We start from the raw sequence: 20,110 nt of genomic DNA on the forward strand, positions 1-20,110 counted from the left end.
TGTCTCTGCCCTTAGGACTGTCCTGGTACCATGTAACCCAAGGGTGTCCAAAGTTACACATGCAGGTGACTTCAGGCAGGCTATCCAGATGCCACCCAGTCTCCTCTCTTGATAGACACCATCAAACCCTCTCCTCCACTGACACCCCATCCTCTCCACAGCCTAGATGTTACCAAGACAACATACCTGTGTTTCTGCCGCCAGGCGTGGCATAGAGGCAGCTCGGCCTTGGCTCTCTAGCCCAGGCTGGGGCCCCCCATCCAGTCCTCTCAATGTCATGTTCTGCATCTGGACATCCACAGCCTGAAGGACAGCAGGCTGCTAAGCAGCACATCACAGAGCCATCTGCTCCACCCACCCCCATCTCACACATCCTTATCCCCAGCTTCCGTGTTCCTTGTATGCCACACACTCCCTGTCCTCTCATACAAGCCCCCCAGGAAGGGCTCACCAGTGTTCCTGGCTGCCCCACAGGGATCTCTGCAGAATGGCCACGTTCTAGAGGTGCTCTGGCCTCAGAAAGTGCATCCTGGGTCCTCTGCGTGCCCCAGGACAGTGACTCCTTGATGCCACTTTCCTGGGTTTGTCTGCGGAAAGAAACGTTCTGTAGGGTTAGAGACCTGTGGGCTGTAGAATACCAACTGCTGGGAACTCCACTGGCCAGTCTTGGCAAGCAAGGGTCAGTCCCATTCCTCCCTGACCTCACACCCATCCCAGCATAGAAGCTCCAGCATGGCCCCCAAACCAAGATATAGTACACGGCACAGGCTCAATATGGTTCCAAGTTAAACAGTACTCTCGGGGCAGAGGGCTTGAAATACTTATTCTGGAGAAAATCAAATCCATCATTCCCTGGTCTGGGGGCAATCGGCAAGTTCTTCAACCCTAGTGGTTCTTCTGCAATATGTCCATGAAGCATCTGCCACAGAGCGTGGTGGAGGAACCGGGCCGCCCAGTAACTATGTGGTGAATGTAAGCACTCCAGGACCCTTCCTGGGCCTCTTTCCTCAAGAGCTTCTTACTGATAGGTTTTCCTTACACCCAGCTCTCCACCCCTCTATTGGCTTCCTAACTGTCAGATCATAGCTGCCCTCACCGCCTGCCCTTCACACCATGTCTGCTCTTCATGGTGCCTGGAAGCAGTCATATTCAGGGTAAGATGCCCACACAGCACTGACTTCCCAGGCAGCCCCTCTGCAAGGACTACATGTGCATCACACCAGTGGGTGACACCTCGTCACAGTCAGCTCAGCACACTCGGCACAGAGCCTGATTTCTGAACAGTGTGCTCACACAGTAGGCCATATCTGTCCTTGCTGGACATTTTAAACAAGAATCACCCATTGGCTTCTGGGTATATTGTGGCCATTTTACCTCACTGACTCCTGAGGCAACCCTGGGAATTAGGCTCTAGATGAGAGGGGGGCCAGGCGAAACCCTGGAACACTACCAGCCCTAAGATGACAGCATAGCTCACTCAGACCCTCCATTGCTGGAACAACAGGATAGGGAGTTCTCTGAGTGTGGAGTGATATTATTGGAGGTGTGGCCTTGTTGAAGGAAGTGTGTCACTGGGGTGGGCTTTGGTGTTTTAGAATCTCAAACCAGGCCCAGGAATTAAAGAAAAGTTTAGGGACAGTATGGTGGCACATACCTTTAATCACAGCAGTCAGGAGGCAGAGGCAGGTGTGTCAATGAGCCTGAGGCTAGCCTGATCTACAGAGTTCCAGGACAGCCAAGCATAGGCAGTGAAGGAAACCACTGAAAACGAAAGCTGGGGAAAATGTGTTTGAATGAAGAGGCCATGTTCCAGCCACAGCAAGCAGCAGAACGTGGCAGCTTCAGCCACGTGGTTCTGGCTTTAGAGTCAAGGATACAAGAAAGGGATTATGGAATCTCCTTCTGCAACTACGGAAGGCCACCAAGGCTAGTTATGTGTCAGGGGTGTCCCTGCGTTGAGGTCTAGAGGCCATTGTTTGAAGCTGCGAAGGTGAAGTATGGATTGTATTGGAGGCCCCAGGATGCTGGAGATGTCAGAGCCTTGGGATACTTGTTGAGGAAAGCTGCTAACAGGGAGCAGAACTAACCCAAGAAAGAAAGAAGTGTAAAGTGTATTGCAGTCAACAAAGCTAAAAGAAGTTGGAGATTCGAAGAGCATTTTGACATCAGACACAGAAATCCAGAGTCTGGAGTTGGCTCAGTTTTCTGGGTTGTTTTCCTTCCTTCCTTCCTTCCTTCCTTCCTTCCTTCCTTCCTTCCTTCCTTCCTTCCTTCCTTTCTTTCTTTCTTTCTTTCTTTCTTTCTTTCTTTCTTTCTTTCTTTCTTTCTTTCTTTCTTTCTCTTTCTTTCGTCCAGTATTCCCTCACTATGTTCTCTTTCCTCACTTTGGTAATAGTACTGTACATTATATGCCATTGTATGTTGGAAGTACATGATCTACTTTTTATTTTTAATTTACAAGGGTTACAGTTAAGAGATTTTGGACTTTTAATCATTGCTGAGCCTGTAATAGACTACAGGGAGTTTTGAAGTTGGACTAAACGCATTTTACATTTTGATTTGGCCATAAGTCACTCAGGGAGTGGAATGTGGCGGCGTGAATGAAAATGGCTCTCACAGACTCATAGGGAGTGGTGTTATATAAGGTGTGGCCTTGTGAAGTAGGTGTGGCCTTGTGAAGTAGGTGTGGCCTTGTGAAGTAGGTGTGGCCTTGTTAAGTAGGTGTGGCCTTGTGAAGTAGGTGTGGCCTTGTTGAACCGTGTCACACAGGGTGGGCTTTGAGGTTTCAGAAGCTCCAGCCAGACCTAGTATCACCTACTCCCCTTCTGCTGCCTGCCAATCCAGATATAGAACTCTCAGCTCCTTCTCCAGCACCATGTCTGCCTGCACGCTGCCGTGCTTCCCACCATGACAATAATGCATGTACTAAACCTCTGAACCTGTAAGGCAGCCCCAATCAAATGTTTTCCTTCATAAGAGTTGCTCTGGTCATGGCATCTATTCACAGTAACAAAACCTAAGACTCTGACCTTCCATGAAGCTTTAAAAGCTCTATGTAGAGTTTATAATTATCAAAGTACACGAGTCTTATTTTCCTCCTGGAAGCCTGATTCACATCAAATCAAAGGCACTTCACATTTTATAGAATACAGTCACACGTGCCTCTCTATGACACACATGTGCACATTCTCACATAACACACGCAGTTGCATATGCTTGCTCAGAGCCTGCATGTACAAGAGGGACCCGAGGGAGAGCCTAACTGAGGCTGTCTGCAGGGCTCTGTGAGGCAGCTCTGAGGATGCACTTCTACAACTCAGAGCCACGTCTAACACACTCAGTCAGGATTCCCTCTGCAGTCTGCTGCCCACAACATGAACTTGGGCCTGGCTGCACAAGGCTGCTAGGGGGACTGCCTGTAAAACAGAAACAGGTCCAGACAAGATCTGCCATCTTGTTGGTCTCTTGCCATTTTCAAGGTCAATTTGAGATGGTGAGTCTCTCGGAGCTAACAAATGAGGAAAAATCACTAGCTCAAGGAAGAAACAATTTCTTTTTATTTTTAAAAAGATCTCCTTGCTTATTTTATTTATATGAGTGCTCTATCTGCGTGCCAGAAAAGGGCATCAGATCTTATTATAGATGATTGTGAGCCACCATGTGGTTACTGGGGATTAAACTTTGGACCTCTGAAAAGCAACCAGTACTCTTAACCTCTGAGCCATCTCTCCAGACCAAGAAACAATTTAACAGTCCACAGGCACTAGAAACCAGTGAACACAGAACCCAGAGAGATATCTTAGTTAGGGTTTCCATTGCTGTGATGAGACACCATGACCAAGGCAACTCTTTTTTTTTTTGGTATAGAATAGAGTTTAGTCAGGGCAGAGGATGGGAGTTAATGGGAAGTGGAGGCAAAGAGAGGCAGTGAGAAAGAGAGAGAGTAGAGAAGTGGAGGAGTGGAGGCCGGCCGTGACCATGTGGAGGGGGGGAGGGGAGGGGAGGGGAGCCCAAGAGGGGCAGAGAGGTGAGAGTGCCCAGAGGCAAGAGTGATGAAGCCAAGGCAACTCTTCTAAGGACAACATTTACTTGGGGCTGGTTTACAGGGTCAGAGGTTCAGTCCAGTATCATCAAGGCAGGAGCATGGCAAGGTTGAGGCAGGCATGGTGCAGGAGGAGCTGAGAGTTCTGCATGCTGATGTGACTGCAGCCAGGAGCTCCAAAGACCACTCCCACAGTGACACACTTCCTCCAACAAGGTCACACCTCCTAACAGTCCCACTCCCTATTGGCCAAGCAGATTCAAACCACCACAGACAGGTACATGCAGTGGCTGTCACCTCAGGAGTAGCTCAGTGCTGTCTACCTAATGCTATGAAGCTAACCTCAAAGTCCACCAGGGAAACCAGCAAAAGGAAAAGCCTAGCAGTAGCCATCTTTATCAGCTTCCAAGTGTCCGCCTCCCTGGATGGAGGTGGACATTAAGTTGCTCCAGAGCACATCCCTGGAAGTGGGATCGGACCTGAGAACTCCTATCCTCAGAGGACTGTTCTGGTTGTGGACGAGCCTCAGGTATCTCAGGACGTGAGCTAGAGGCCAGACTCAGTAGTGTGTGGGGACAGACATCCCCCCCCCACTGGCCTTGAGTTCTTCCCACTAGCACTCACGTGGTGCTCCTGTTCACCCCACCACACACCCCACTCGCACTCACATGGCACCCCCATTGCTGAGGGAAGTTGCACTCTTTTGCCGAAGGAATACCCGAGCTCCTCGGAGCACGGCGGGCTGTGTCTGCTCCAGGGTGGCCTTCAGAGGGTGGAACAGGGAAACAGGACCCATCTACAGAGGAGAACAAGGAGGAGTGCTTGGCCTGAGGACCTCAGCCTGGCACAGCATGTAACAGAGTCGAGTCTCCTTATTCTGCAGGACAGAGCCTTGTTTCCCGAGAGGAGCATGCAAGCAGAACAAGGCAGGCTCAGGGATCCTTTCTGGTAGTGCCTCAGCTTTCCCCCATAAAGGACTTCAGGAAAACAGTCACTTAACCCAGAGCCTTGGTTTTTCTACCTACAGGGAGGGTGCTGGTTGTCTCGTCTGTAGATTATAGCGGCTATCACCTGGAATTCCAGGCCAGAGGCTGGGGGGAGGGGAGCATGCCGTGGCACGAGGCCAGGTAAACATCACTACAAGGTCTGTGGATTCACAAAACACAGAACCTCCAAAGACAGGGCTGTGGCAGCGCCAGAAAGACATGTCCCACACCTCCCACACAGCTATGAGCTAAGACAAGAGCACCTCTGGCCTGCACAGGCATTGCTCTGGAGTGTGCCTGGTGTGCCTCTCTCTCCAGCCTCTAAAGTCCTCCTCAGATACATCACATCCTCTCTGGACAACCACAGAAAACGGAACACTGCCAGGGCTTCTGTCTTATCCCTAAAAACCAGCTCTCAAATTCTAGGCTCCATAACACTCCCAAGCAAGTAGCTAACAGAGCAGCTTGGCTGCTACATTCTGAGCAGCTGTAGGTCTCCCACGACTGTACCTGGGACAGGCCTCCAGGAGCTTGGTGAGTCTGATCTCTGGTGGTTTTGTTCTGCTTGTAGAAGTCAAATATCATGAGAGCCGCATAGACCTTCCCCACTGTCATCTCGTCAGCTGAAGAGAGCAGGCGATGCGCCAGGGGGGCGAGGGTTGGAACACAAAGAAGCAATGCAGCTGGGTAAGGAGGCGGCTTCTGCCCCTCACCTGTGTGGGCTCAGCCACAGGTGCCATGCCTCCTCTAGCTACAGAACACAGTGTACTCTGAGCAACGCGAGCTGGCCCTGTGTCTCCTACAAAGGCCCTCAGAACTGACCACCAATACACCAACACACCAATACTAGGCTTCCCTTTTGCATTTTTTTTAAAGTGTTGTGAGATATATTGTCAAAGTAGGAGGACTCCACCGCTTACGGCTCCTGTGCCACCCAGCATGGCTACACAGGGCCAGGCGAGCCCGTCTCTCCAAAGCACTACTCTCCTGGCTATCTCCCCACACGCCCCGAGTTCACTCCCCACTTACGTTTGTGGGGTGGTACCAGCAGGTCCAGAGTCTTCTGGGGCAGATTAGCCCACACAGAAGAGATCTCCTTTCTCAGCTCAGCATCGCACTGGTGCTGCTTTGTCCCCGCTGGGCCAGGATAAGAGGGAAAGGGGAAACATGTCAGAAGCAGCCCTGCCAGCCCCTCATTCAGGCAAAGAGACCATGTGTGGAAGGCACGCGTAGAGGAAGACAGGCTGGAGTTGGCGCTAAATGGTGCTAAAAGGAAGGTACACCGTGACCTCAGACTAGCTGGAGACCTTCTTGCACAGTAAGGAGGGTCTTACTGTGTTGAAGAGGTGTGCTCAATACAACTGTGCATGTGTGTATTTGTGTGAGTGTGCAAAACAGAATCCAGGGTGCACATATGAACACATGAGTGTGTGTGTCTGTGTCTGTGTGTCTGTGTGTGTGCATGTGTAGGATAGAATCCAGGGCCTCTGTTCTACAACAGAGCTATAACCCCAGTACCTTAAATATCTTTTGAAAAGTGAAAGTTTTAATTTTGATGAAGCTTAATTCATCAGTTTTTATCTGGTTTGTGTATTTATTTATTTATGTATATATGGTGTGTGCGTGTGTGTGTGTGTGTGTGTGTGTGTGTGTGCGCGCGCGCGCGTGATTGTAGAGCTACCCATGGATGCCAGAAGAAAGGAGTACCGGATCCTCTTTGTGAGCCCCTGCTAGGATCCAAAACCTGGTCCTCTGGAAGAGTAGCAAACACACTTAACATCTGGATTCATGCATTTTTTTTAAAAAGAAAGCTCCACTAATCTCAGTTGTTAACACTTTCTTTCGTTCTAGAGGTTTTTATCATTTTAAATGTATGACCCCTTTCAAATTAAGTTTTCTAAAGGTCAAAGCATGTGGTGCGTACTGAAGTGCTCCCCCGTCACTGCTGTGCAGAATGCGTAAGAACCAGTGACTGTGGAAAAGCTTAGAAGATAGTTGTCATTAGAAGACTAAATGCTAGGATGCTTGTGTGAGGCTCGTCTTTGTGTCTGTGTGGAGGCAAACCTTGGGCATCGTCTTCAGGAGCCTAAAGTTCACAAAGCTTGGCCAGACCCTCCATGGAATGTGCCTGTTCCCACATTACTAGTCCTGGAATTACATGCACACATTACCATGCCTAGCGTTTTTATGTGAATTTATCTGGATTTATCAAGTAAGTCATTCCTTATCCTGAAACTTATCTATTCTTGACTGAGTTTGGTAGTTTATATTCTTCAAAGAACTCATATATTCCCCTAAGATGTTGTACTCAGAAAAGCAAAGATAGATAGATAGATAGATAGATAGATAGATAGATAGATAGATAGATAGATGATAGATAGATAGACAGATCACACAGGAAGTAGAATCCGAGGAAGGCTACAGACAGGGCAAAGCCTGAGAACTGTCTGAGAGAAAGCAGAGATCAGTTCCTTGAGCGTCTGATTTTGTGAAGGAAGGAAAGGCAGAACATACTGAGGGGTAAGAGGTAGTCCTTAAAGAAAGAAATGCAAGAGCGTGCTCACATATTGGCACACATAACCCCAAATGGAGAAAACAACAAAGCAAGAAGCACACAATCAAATAATGGGCACCAGCCTTAGGGACACAGTGAGAAAAGATGGGGCCTGGTGCACAGGGGGCTAGCCTGTACCCCTCACAACAGAAGTAGCCAAGCTGTATGGCACAGATGTAGGAGAGTGATGGGGTACAGGATCCCCCTGATAAATGGGAAGGGAAAAGGAAGAAGAGATGGTCCACGCTGCCTATGACGTGATTGGGGCAGGCTATCATTGCTGGATGTAATGCAGGTTCCCTCCTTAGACAGGAGACAGTATAGTGCAGCTGTCACGGGGACAGTCAGTGCCAAATAGAGCAGGTAAGTCTGTGAAGTTGTCCCTCAGGCAGAGCCCATCCCTTTATCTTCCTCCTTACACATCTAAGTAGATTACTTTATTTTGTGCATGTGTGCGTGCGTGTGTATGTGTGTGTGTGTGTGTCTGTGTGTGTGTTGTTTTGCTCTGAAATAGGAGGTCCCACTAGTTACTCAAGGCTACCAGGAAACTTGCTAATGATTGATTGGCTGGCCAGTGCCCTCCCTTCCCAAGGCTATGTGACTCACCTGGGGCGAGCTTGATCTCCAGTGCCGTCCGGATGAGGGCCATCAGTGTGGATGTAAAGTGTACCGTCATGTCCTCATTGGATATGGGCATGTTCATGCGAACCAGGCGCTGGGGATGAGTAGGGGCAGATCAGGGCCAAGCATGTTACGGTCACTCCCACCCTAGAATTAGTGTTTGGGCTCTGGAGCTTGACTTGGCGTCCCGAGAGTGGTCCCGGCAGGTGCCTGGTCCAGAAGGCTGGGTGGGTGGAAGTTTTGCCAGCATTCTCTCCTCCCGGACCCCAATCTCATCTGAGCTGAGATTCTCCTGGCTAGGGAAGAGCAGAAATCCAAGTAAAAGCTGTAGTAGAAGCCAGGCCCAGGAGCCTGAGTCCTGCCCACTGACTATGAATGCCACGGGGGTGGGGGTGGGGGGAAGAAGACCCTAAGGCAGAGTGTCACTCCCTGGGACAGCCTAGAACATAGCTGGAGAGCCTACCCTACGGTTCTGCTTACCTGTCCTCTATCTGCAACTGGATCATTGGGTAAGGAGTATCAGCCAAGAGGCCTCTCTGAGGTCCAGTCCCAGTGAGGCACTCCTCAAGAGAGATAGATGTTCACGTTTAACTCAGGTCTTAACCACAAACAGGGGCCAGGAAGACACACTTGACAACATACGAGCAGAGCGAGCCGCTCCCATCTCTCTGAGTGGCCAGCTCCCTTTCTTTCCTTGTTTTTTAGAGACAAAACATCTTAAAATGGGGATGTGCTCTGGGTAGACTCAGCAGCTGTAAGAGACTCTACCTCTAAGAACATCTGAGGGAGGATATCGGTCTCAGGTGCATCTGAGAACACTCAGTTGGCCAGGAAGTACCCCAGGAATGCTAATGTCCTCTACATAGGAAGAAAACCAGAGACAGGGCTTCCTCCATATTTTTAGGGAGGGATACACAGCCCAGCCCCTAGTATCTTGCCCCCGAGTTCTGTATCTTCATTGTGATGGAGGGGGCACAGGGGTACAGAAAATAGGAGGTAGGCTCTTGTCCTATGAATGCTGGCAAAGCCCCACTGGGCATGTCCAATTACAGGACCAGGACCTCACATGTCACATGTGTTACACACCAGGAAAAGCCTGCTTCCCAGAGCACGGCATCCCTGCAGACCAGCGCCGATGGCAGTGTGAGAGGCCAAGGAATTTCTCTTCCAGGGAAGGGGTCAGGATGGGAATGAAGGAAGCAAGCAGACTGTTCTGAGAGGGGGAGATCTGTCCAGGACACCAAGGTCACCCTCACAAGGGCTCGCACACGCTTGCCCCCCAGTCACGGAGGACAGACAAAGATAGAACCTCAGAGAAGCAGAGTGGCAAGACCAGGCGAATAAGCTCCAGAAATAAAACTGGAAGCATCTCGTGGGCCCTCCCCCATCTTCCCCGAACCATTTGCAACCTAGCCTGAAAGTCTCCCCTGGTCTGGTCGTACCCTGACCCTCAGGATCCTTAGGCATGGCTAGAAAGGGCAGTGCAACCCTTCCTGCCTGCTTTTCTGTCTGACTGGGTGTCATAGGAACAGAGCTCTCCCTCCTATGGGTAGAGACATGCACGCATGCAGGGCCTCTGCAGTTTCAACACACATGCTAGTTGGGGGCAGATAAAGGCAGGAAGAACCCAGAGGCATCTGTGAGTGGTGGGAGAGCTGTTTGGTTCCCACAGACTACACTGAATGAAGTGGCTGACAAAAACCTAGAATGGGGTACGGAGACAGAAGATGGACAGAGTACAGTGGACCAAAGAGGGAGGGGCTGACACGGAGCTCTAAAACAGATGCAATCACCGTTGGCACTGTTTGCTGGGGAGCAGTAGGGGCTGTGAGTGCTGAAGGCCCTGCAGGTAGAACAAGCTGTCCCTGGGCCAGGAAGGAGGCCAGGAAGGAGGTGTCCACGGTCACATCCTTCCTCATGACTCAGTTCCTGAACCCCTGAAGCTGGGACCCTCAGCCAAGGGCATCCGAACGGCCTTTCCTTTTACACATCAAGGCCCCCCCTTCCTTCCCACTGGGAAACTTATGAAGCCCTTGAAGTCTGTAGCTGGGCACAACTCCCTACAAGACCGAGCTTTGTTGGGGTAGAAGGGTACAGCAGAGGGAAGCAGCAGAGGCCCACGGCCCCATCCTTCCCCAGAGGCCAGACCTCGCAGACTTGGTGACCACCCACGACAGGAGCACAGGGCAGGTGTCCCAGGCAGTCCCGAGCCCAGAGCAAAGCACCCTCTGTCCAAAAGCATTGTTCTGTTGGTTTTCTCGTTCTTGGGAAGGCATGGGAAGAGAAGGAAAAGGGGCCGGGGATGGGGTGTCTCTGGCTCCATTGTCCCAGGCTTCTCAAGGATGTGAGTGGTAGGAAAGCCAGAGGGGGTCGGGTTAGTGCAGAGACATGTGCCTCTGTCTGGGATGGGAGCAGAGGGGTTGGGGGTGGGGAGGGAGCAGCGGGTAAGGCAGCCAGGTACAGCCAAACAGCCAGGCAAATCCTAAGGAAGCAGGTGAGAGCCAATGAATGCTCTGTGGGCTGAGTGAGGGCCAGGTGGGCCCAGCCAAGCACAGACAGCTCCCGGGTTGGATGCAGGATCAGTGCAGGGTCAAGGTCTACCTTGTATGCAACTCGAGCCGGGCATTTCTTCCCCAACCCCAGAGGTGGGGACATGTGTTTCAGCATCTCAAACATGTCATTGTAACTGATGCGCCCACTGGAAACCCGTTCCAGAGGCCAGGCATAGTGGGGTAGTCCACAGAAGAGGCACACGGCAGGAGGGGCAGAGCAGGGAGCGGGCAGGGGAGGAAGCAGACAAGAAAACAGATTCAGTTAACCAGAGTGTCGGGTAAATGCCCCAAAACAAGTAAAATGAAGGAATCTCTGCTCGACTTGACCCTTGCTTGCCCCTCCCCCAGCCTCACCTCCTCACAGGTAGCCCAATGCAGGGCAGCGGGCAGGGGTGATGTCTGAGCTAATGAACATGGAGGGGTGAGGAAGGGCTGCATCGGGGCGGCTTTGGGTTACACATTTCTGACTTTACTCGTTTAGAAGCGCAGACAAGGCCAAATCAGAAAGAGCTGGTCCATCTCGCAGGAGGCACTGGCCAGCCTGTGTGGAGACGGGGCCTGCTGAGATCACAGCAGCAGCAGCAGTGCCCTCCTGCCCACCTCATGGGCAGATTGCATCTGCTTCCACATAAGGCCAGAGGCACAAGTGGAGAAAAATCTAAAACAGACTAGAGAGCTAGAAATGGAGTTCCAAAGCTCTTGAGGCCTGAACTTAACCCAGGCCCAGTCAGCCCCAAGCCCAGAGGCGCCCGAGGCCAGCCCAGGGCAGGGCTGCTGCTGAGGTCAGGGCTGGATGGGAGGGAGGCTGCAGGAAGGGAGGGGCTGAGTCAGCTGTGGCCTGGTGCCCCTGTGCTCTGACAGCACAGGCTGGGACCAACAAGTTGGATGTGCCCACTGTGGGCTGGGGCACCTCAGGGCAGCATCTTGGGGCTGGTGTAGCATCTTCCCAAGTCAAGAGGCTGGGGCTTCCCTCTACCCCAGTGTACCTGCCTGTGGGCTTGGGGTCTCAGAGACACAGCAGAGTCCAGCCTTTCTCCAGAGGGCAGATCTGCCCAGACCCCGCCCTCTGCTCACAGTTCCAGGCCAGGGGTTTTCTCCCTGAGCTGAGCACATCAATCCAGAATCGACGCAGGAGGATGCCCCTTTCTTGGTCCCACTTCCCTCCTACAGGGACCTGAAGCCTCTCCTGACCACAGGGCAACTGCTCCTTGTTTATCTACACCCACATACATCCTTCTCTGGGCTCTCAGCCTCTGGCCTGTCGGCCATCAGCCCATTCGTAAGAGCCTGCAGGAATGCTGGGTGTGATGGCTGTCTCCTTGGTAAAAAACAGGTCCTGTCTCACCCACGTGCCACGCCCCCCCCCAAATTCTACCCCCCACACCTAGCCAACTGGTCCTGGCAGGCTCCACCTAGCCAGGCCAGAAACCACCTTGGGAACTGTCTTGAAGGCTGCCTGCCTCCAGCTAAGGGCTAAGACAGGGGACCAAAGCATCCAGGATGCCGGAACGCAGGGCAGGGCAGGACAAAGGAAAGAGAAGGTGAGGTGTTGTCATTCCCAAGTCAGGCAGGGAGTGTGTGCAGTGTTTGCGATTCGGGCAGGGAAGTATGTCAGATGGAGGCTCTGAAGTTGCAAACCTTGTAGGCCAACCTACGAGGGCAGTTCTTTCCTAAGCCAACGGGTGGCGCAATACAACGCAACAAACTGTACATATCCTTATAATGAATCCGGCAACTGGAAAGGAAATGTCACAGGTTATGGCAACAAGGCATGATGGAGCCCGTCCCACCCACCCTCCCACCCAGTCTGCAATGGAAGATGAGCTGTGGGGTGGAGGTGAGGGGTACAGCTACACAGGCTACTCCCTAGTGGGGCCTGGAGTCCAGTGCTCCCAGCAAGTGTCGGCCCCAAGATAACCCTGGATGTGAAGCTGGGCAGGAAGCACTCAGGACAATGAGGAAGAATAAACACCCTCACCGCCATCACGAGCCCCACCATTGGCCAGTCTCAGCTGCACTTGCTCTCTGTCCTTCCTTCAGCTCCTGAACGGCAGAGCCCTTCTCTGTGTCTCGCTCTGACCCTGGCGCTCACTATCATGATGCACCCCATCCATTTCTCCGATGCACAAACCCTCCGATGCAGAAGTACACACCTAAATGCCTCTCAGTTGTTCCCATCTCCCCGGATACAGTGGTGTCCCCCCTGGAATTTGCTGCCCTGGCCAAAGAAGCCCTTCTCTCAGGAATGACACCCTTTGGTCATCCCGGGCCCTTCTTTCTCCTATGTGGCTAATCAGTTTTAAGCCACACCCATTTTACTTCTTGGAAACAGGATGATCTACTTGGGCCTCACCCAAGCTAATCTTATTGGAGCCTAGGGACAATTACAAGTCCAACGACTCACTAATTCCCTCCTATAACACCGGTGGGAAAGTGTGGACACCATGCATGGTACCCCTGTCTGGGGATATTTTCCTAAAACAGCCAAAAGCTTTCCCACTGTCTACCAAGTAAAAAAATAAATAAATAAAATAAAATAAAATAAATAAAAATAAAAATAAAAAAAGCAAAGTTGCCCGATTAACACAACTTCCAGGTCTCTCGGCCTCTCCCAGCTTTAGCACGTCACTTGTGCCTCACACAGTCTCCCCAGTCCTCTCTCCCTCTGACCCGCTCAGCACTGCCTGGCACTCAGTTCACCTCGCCTCCTTTCACACAGCTTAGATGCATATGATCCTTCCTTCCTCGAAGGGGTCCTGGCTCCAAGCTATGGCCATGGAACTATCCCACCTCGCAGCCTGATTTACGCTTCCACCGTGGGCCCCAGACCCAGGCCAGAGCAGATGCTCAGGAAGCGTCTACTCAGCAGATGAATGACTATGTGAGTGTGGCTCTCATTTTCAGTGCCCATGCTTCAACACAGTGTTGAAGTAACAAAAGGGAGGCCGGTGGGAAAGGCAGCGACAGCTCCCAGAAGCTCCATGCCTTTCTAGTATCCCACAGCATGAACAAGTTCATACAATGCACGAATGACACATAAACATCCTAACATGTGCATACATACATGGAATGACTAACATATGCACACAATATACATGCACGCTTACCATACATACATAGATGTGTATACATATACACAGTCTGTCACACACATACACACAGATAAACTCACATGGATACACAAGACTTATGTATGTGCCTATGTGTGCACAATGTATATTGCATGTGCACATGCAGAGGACACAGGTTCATTCACATATACACACATGCATATGCTCACACACATCTGTGCTTGTGCATACACATACACAAATGTTAGAAACTTTGACCGTTTGTGGTTTCAAAGTTTTTCCCAAATGATGAGAAAAATCACATGGTCACATGGGAAATGAAGACAGCCACCTGCTAGGTTTGCAGTGAGCCTATTGAGATGCAGGACCCAGCCTTAACCTGTTTGGGCACTCTGTAAAGCCGTCCACCTCCGGGAGGGTCTGCAGGGAACCAGCACCAGTCTCAAAGCACTTTGAGATGCACTTGATCTTTAGGCTGCTTGATCTTGATGTCGTCTGGCCACGGTGTCACCTCTGCCACAAGGCTTGCGTTTAGCCATCTTTTCAACTTGCCAGTGACATACAGGGCCCCTAGCTCTCCAACTCTGGCATTAGAAGACAGACTGAACTCTCACTATTCATGATCACAAGGCTGTTCTCAGGCCAGTTCCACTGGCTGAGCACCACTGTGCACTACAGTTGATGGTCGGAACTGGGTGTGCGGTTCGTGAGGTGCTGCTCCTTCACATCCGGCCTTCAGTGCAAAGTGAGTCCTACACACTATCTGTTTTTTGCAACTTGGAGAAATATTCCAGAAATAACAATGACTGTTCAGGTCACAGCCAGAATAATCTGGCAGTGCTGATGAGTACTTTTGCAGTTAGAGTCTCTCCTGACAAAGTCCAGTCTCCCCACTGTAGCCTACCTCAGTGGCATACCTAACCACAGAGCCAGCGCAATATCCCTGAGCCTAAGCAACTCAGGAAGAGTCTTGGGCACGATGGGGGAAACATGAATATACAGATATGAGCAGCTACAAAGTCAAAAGTAGTCAAGTACAATATACAGTAACAGCAATACATGGTCCTGCTGCTTATGAAGTATGTAAAACGGGAGATTTTCATAGAAATGGAAAATACACCCGGGGATGATGTCAGTCCAAACAGCCCCTACAGAAAAAGACCTCTGTCCTGGGGCCCTGCTGCAATACTGTGAAACTTCCTAGGCTACAACTCCAGGCAGATCACACATTGTGAGGGGCAGACAAGGCAGCCGAGGAAGTGAATACAACTGCAGTCTGTTTGTCTGTCCCTAAGAGCAGAGGAGAGGCTGAAGGACAGGAGCAATGGGAATCTAGCCCACAGAAGAAAGCATGTCCAACTATCCCCAACCCTGGTTTACTGAGCACTCTTGTGCTGAGTGTCTGGTTAAGGAGACAGAGGCAGAAGCTTCGGTGCGAGGACTCCAGCCACCAGCCTGATCGCATCCTCCAGTTCCCTAGCAGAGACCGAAACATGCCTGTCCTGATTTCAGCCCCCAGGATCTACCAGACCCCTTAGCATACCCAGCCTAACCTCGGGAGCCTGACTTCATTCTCCTGACTATCCCACAGCAAACCCTGACCACAGACCTGTTAGAGGCAGACAAGGGGAGCTGGGGAGCTGGGGAGCTGCAGTTTCTTGCCCATCCCTAAGGCATAAGAAGCTAACACTCACTCCTTCAAGGAAAACTTCATTCACAGCTTGGTTCTTGAACAGTTGTGGTAAACGAGAGAAGAGGCTTGTGTCTTCCCCAGCAGCCTGTGCTCGTAGCCTCTGCCTCTTCTGCACTCCCCCGTTCAGGGACGAGCCCTCTGCAACTACCTCTTGAGTGGCTGAATGAGCTTGAATGAGTGAATGAACCATTAAATGGAAAATACTTGAGCAAGGGCATGTGTGGGTGTGGCAGTTAATGCTGGCTGTCAGCAGAACAGGATCACGAGTCCCCCAGGAAGCCTCTGAGCATCCTGTCTGTGAGGGATGGCTGGGTTGGACTGACCTGGGAGACCCAGGCCAAATGTAGCTGGCATCATCCAAGCAAGGGCCATGGTCCCAGGCTGAATACAAAAAACCTGTGACATGGATCCAGCACTCATCGCTGATGACTGCGACCCACTGTCTCACACCCCTGTCACGTGCCTTCCCTCCAACTTAGACTATATCTCTTCTTAAATTTTAAGCCAAAACAAGCTTCCCCCCGACCCCGAAGTTGCTTTTGTGAGATACAATTACAGAATCAAAAAGGTAACCAACACAATACACAAGTGAACATTTAGGTGAGAGGAGATGGAGTGATGTAGGAGCAGATGAAATGAGTGGTCCAAGCATCAAGACAGTGACCAAGCGTGTAGAGGAATGAACAAGCACACAGATGGAGAGTCCCTGATGTCCTGCTTGCCTGCCTTCCTGAATATGGTCCCTGGCAAGGGGGATTTGTGTGACATCACTGTGCAGTGCTTTCTATGGACTGCGACATCACTGTGCAGTGCTCTCTATGGTCCGTGACATCACTGTGCAGCGTTCTCTATGGTCCGTGACATCACTGTGCAGCGTTCTCTATGGACTGTGACATCACTGTGCAGTGCTCTCTATGGACCGTGACATCACTGTGCAGCGTTCTCTATGGTCCGTGACATCACTGTGCAGCGTTCTCTATGGACTGTGACATCACTGTGCAGTGCTCTCTATGGACCATGACATCACTGTGCAGTGCTCTCTATGGTCTGTGACATCACTGTGCAGTGCTCTCTATGGTCCGTGACATCACTGTGCAGCGTTCTCTATGGTCCGTGACATCACTGTGCAGTGTTCTCTATGGACTGTGACATCACTGTGCAGTGCTCTCTATGGTCCGTGACATCACTGTGCAGCGTTCTCTATGGTCTGTGACATCACTGTGCAGTGCTCTCTATGGACTGTGACATCACCATGCAGCGTTCTCTATAGACTGTGACATCACCGTGCAGTGCTCTCTATGGACCGTGACATCACTGTGCAGTGCTTTCTATGGAACATGGCTTCAAACTTGACTTGTGAGCCCAAAGCAATCCAGAAGGTCCTTGCTATCTAGAAACAAGTCACCCTTCACTTATGCAGCACAGTAACAGTTCTCTACCTCTCTAATTCCTCTGGTTTAGATAGATAGATAGATAGATAGATAGATAGATAGATAGATAGATAGATAGATAGATAGATAGATAGATAGATAGATAGATAAAATAAAACTCTATCCAGTGCCTACCACATGCAACAAGGGCTGGCAACAAACATACACATTGGCTCCAGTCCCCAAAAGAAATGGCAGAGAGGAAAAACTAAGTCCATCAAGGAAAAATTTTAAAACTCACATTTTGGCAAGTGGCAATACATCTCACTTGCTAAAGTATTTTTACTTTCCATGTCCCTGGGTTCTGTCCCCTATATTTCAAACAACAGCAGCCACAGCAGCAACAACAACAACCCTCCCCCTCACACACACATATTCTTTGCTCTCAAAGCCCTCCGAGGATTACACAGGTGTGTCCCCACACTGTCTCTTTACCCTCCCCCACTGAGCCTCTGTGTTCCATCACAAGACAAGCCTTGGGAGAAGGCAGGACACTTCTGTGCAGAGAGCCCTGGAAATGTTCCTTGACCCCCAGGCATAGGCACTCTCCTAAGGACCATACTGGGGGTCTCTGCCCCACAGCTGCACCAAGGCATGGGGTCACTTGCTACTGCATGAGGGACCAGTGCTACCACACAGAGAACTGGGTAAGTCCCTAGGCCTCAGACCGACACCTGAGTGGGACATGCATGTGGAACTGCCTAAGATCACCCTGGCACTGGCCTGAGCACCACAGGAAATGACAACCAACCCTGAGGAGGACAGAGCATTGGAGCTCACTCACCACGCAGCTGGGTCGTACTCAGCCCAGACTCGAATGAATTCGTCTAGGTGATGAGGCCCTAGGATGGAAGAGTCCCGTGTGAGGTACTCAAAATTGTCCATGATTACAGCAACAAAGAGGTTCAACATCTGTAGGACAAGAAGAAGAAGAGGTGATACACACTCCACTGTGTCCTTCTTACCTGCCCTCAAGCTCTGCCTGCCGTCTGAGATAAGGACAGACCTGCTGGGACTTTCTATTGTCTAATGTCTTCTCCGTCCCAATGATTCTTAATTCCTCAAATCCCAATGTTTACTCCTATGAATACTAAAAACATAGAAAAGTATTTCCCCACAAGCACCCGCATCAGAAGACAACTAGCTGTAAACATGTAAACAGCGCCTTCGTACCACCCAGCCCCAGCCCCAGCCCCTGCAGTGCACTCAGTAAATCTATCTTATTAACATGAAACAATAAATAGGCATAAAAAACCAATTGGCCATAGTGGTTTAGACTATTTCTAGGTTCTTAACTTTCTTTGGCTGGCCTATAAATCTCATATCAACAATGCTATTTTGATTACTATTGTTTTGTTTGAGGTTTAAACTGGCCTAGAACTTACTATCTAACAGAAGATGACCTTGAGTTTCTAATCCTATGCCTCCTAAGAGTTGGAATTATTCTGGGAATCAAACTCAGTGTTTGTGAATTAATGCCCTAGTGTTTGTGAAGCACTCTGCCACCCCCATAATAGTTTTGAAGTAAGTTTTGAAGCTGGGGGTGGTGAATCCTTCGTCTTTTTATTTCGAGACGGTTTTGGCTATTTTCTGGCAAGTGAGCATGAATTTTAAGATCTGCTTTCCTATTTCTGCCCATTCTCAAAAGCCACTGGGATTTTATTTGGTGTATTTATTCTATATATCACTTGCAGAAGTACTGTCATTGTGATAATGCTAGTTCCAAGTCACGGACATGTGATGTCTTTCTCCATTTAGTTAACTTTTATTCCTTTCCATGGACGTCAGCAACTTTCATTTGTTTCTCAAAGTTTCACATTTATAGGGTGACCTGATAGCTCACTAAAACTTAGATTCCAGGCTAGAACAATGATTCTATTGGCAACGTGCCCACTGTAGAAACATGAAGAGCCGGGTTTGGGATCCAAGGGCACAGGGGCACACATCTGTAACCCTCATGGTGAAGCCCATGTACCATGAGGCCTGGCCAAACTGAGGAGCTCTAGGTTCAGCAGGAGACCCTGTTTCAAAATGTAAGCTAGGGAGCAACTGAGGAGGACACCGGACATAAACCTCTGGCTTCCAGATGTGCATGTACCCCCTACACACATGCACACACCCACAGAAACACATACATAAACATATACACATAAACAGAGAGGGAGTTGGAGAAATGACTCAGCGGTTAAGAGAACCTGGAGCCCTTTCGGAGAACTGGAGCTGGGTTCAGTGTCCATGTAGGTGGCTCACGGCTGCCTGTGGCTCCAGCGCCAGGGAATGAATGCCCTCTCTGGCATTCTGGAGCACACTTACATACACAGTGAGAGATACATATGCCTAAGTAAAACCAAGTAAGTCTTTTATTTTTAAGGAAAAAACTCAAAGTCCTGGATCCCTTTTTCAGAGATTTGGTAAGTCTTGAGGCCTAATACAGCCTCCTCTTCTCCTTGTGAATATATGTCTATTGTATAAACTTGCTCTTGTTCTGTCCTGTGGGCACTGGACACTGTGTGCAGGGTGGACATACAGCCACAGGTTGACTTGCTCTTGTTCTGTCCTATGGGCACTGGACACTGTGTGTGCAGGGTGGACATACAGGCCACAGGTTGACTTGCTCTTGTTTTGTCCTGTGGGCACTGTGTGCACAGGGTGGACATACAGCCACAGGTTGACTTGCTCTTGTTCTGTCCTGTGGGCACTGGACACTGTGTGCAGGGTGGACATACAGGCCACAGGTTGACTTGCTCTTGTTCTGTCCTGTGGGCACTGTGTGCACAGGGTGGACATACAGCCACAGGTTGACTTGCTCTTGTTCTGTCCTGTGGGCACTGGACACTGTGTGCAGGGTGGACATACAGGCCACAGGTTGACTTGCTCTTGTTCTGTCCTGTGGGCACTGGACACTGTGTGCAGGGTGGACATACAGCCACAGGTTGACTTGTTCTTGTTCTGTCCTGTGGGCACTGGACACTGTGTGCAGGGTGGACATACAGCCACAGGTTGACTTGCTCTTGTTCTGTCCTGTGGGCACTGGACACTGTGTGCAGGGTGGACATACAGCCACAGGTTGACTTGCTCTTGTTCTGTCCTGTGGGCACTGGACACTGTGTGCAGGGTGGACATACAGCCACAGGTTGACTTGCTCTTGTTCTGTCCTATGG

General features: G+C 50.4%; 1 protein-coding gene across 1 annotated transcript in view; it reads right to left on the minus strand.

Annotated features, from left to right (window-relative positions):
• Cacna1b (calcium voltage-gated channel subunit alpha1 B) overlaps window positions 1-20,110 on the minus strand; it is a 166,376-nt gene that overhangs the window by 5,181 nt on the left and 141,085 nt on the right. Inside the window, exons 36-43 of the mRNA XM_052181770.1 lie at window positions 17,734-17,861; window positions 10,805-10,901; window positions 8,189-8,297; window positions 6,058-6,165; window positions 5,539-5,651; window positions 4,711-4,838; window positions 452-587; window positions 187-303 (exon numbers count right to left, since the gene is read on the minus strand). Coding sequence (XP_052037730.1) covers window positions 187-303; window positions 452-587; window positions 4,711-4,838; window positions 5,539-5,651; window positions 6,058-6,165; window positions 8,189-8,297; window positions 10,805-10,901; window positions 17,734-17,861 — 936 coding nt within the window. The remainder of the gene's footprint in view (window positions 1-186; window positions 304-451; window positions 588-4,710; window positions 4,839-5,538; window positions 5,652-6,057; window positions 6,166-8,188; window positions 8,298-10,804; window positions 10,902-17,733; window positions 17,862-20,110) is intronic.

This window comes from Apodemus sylvaticus, chromosome 5 (genome assembly GCF_947179515.1).
Source record: "Apodemus sylvaticus chromosome 5, mApoSyl1.1, whole genome shotgun sequence".
In the NCBI taxonomy this organism is placed as follows: Eukaryota; Metazoa; Chordata; class Mammalia; order Rodentia; family Muridae; genus Apodemus; species Apodemus sylvaticus.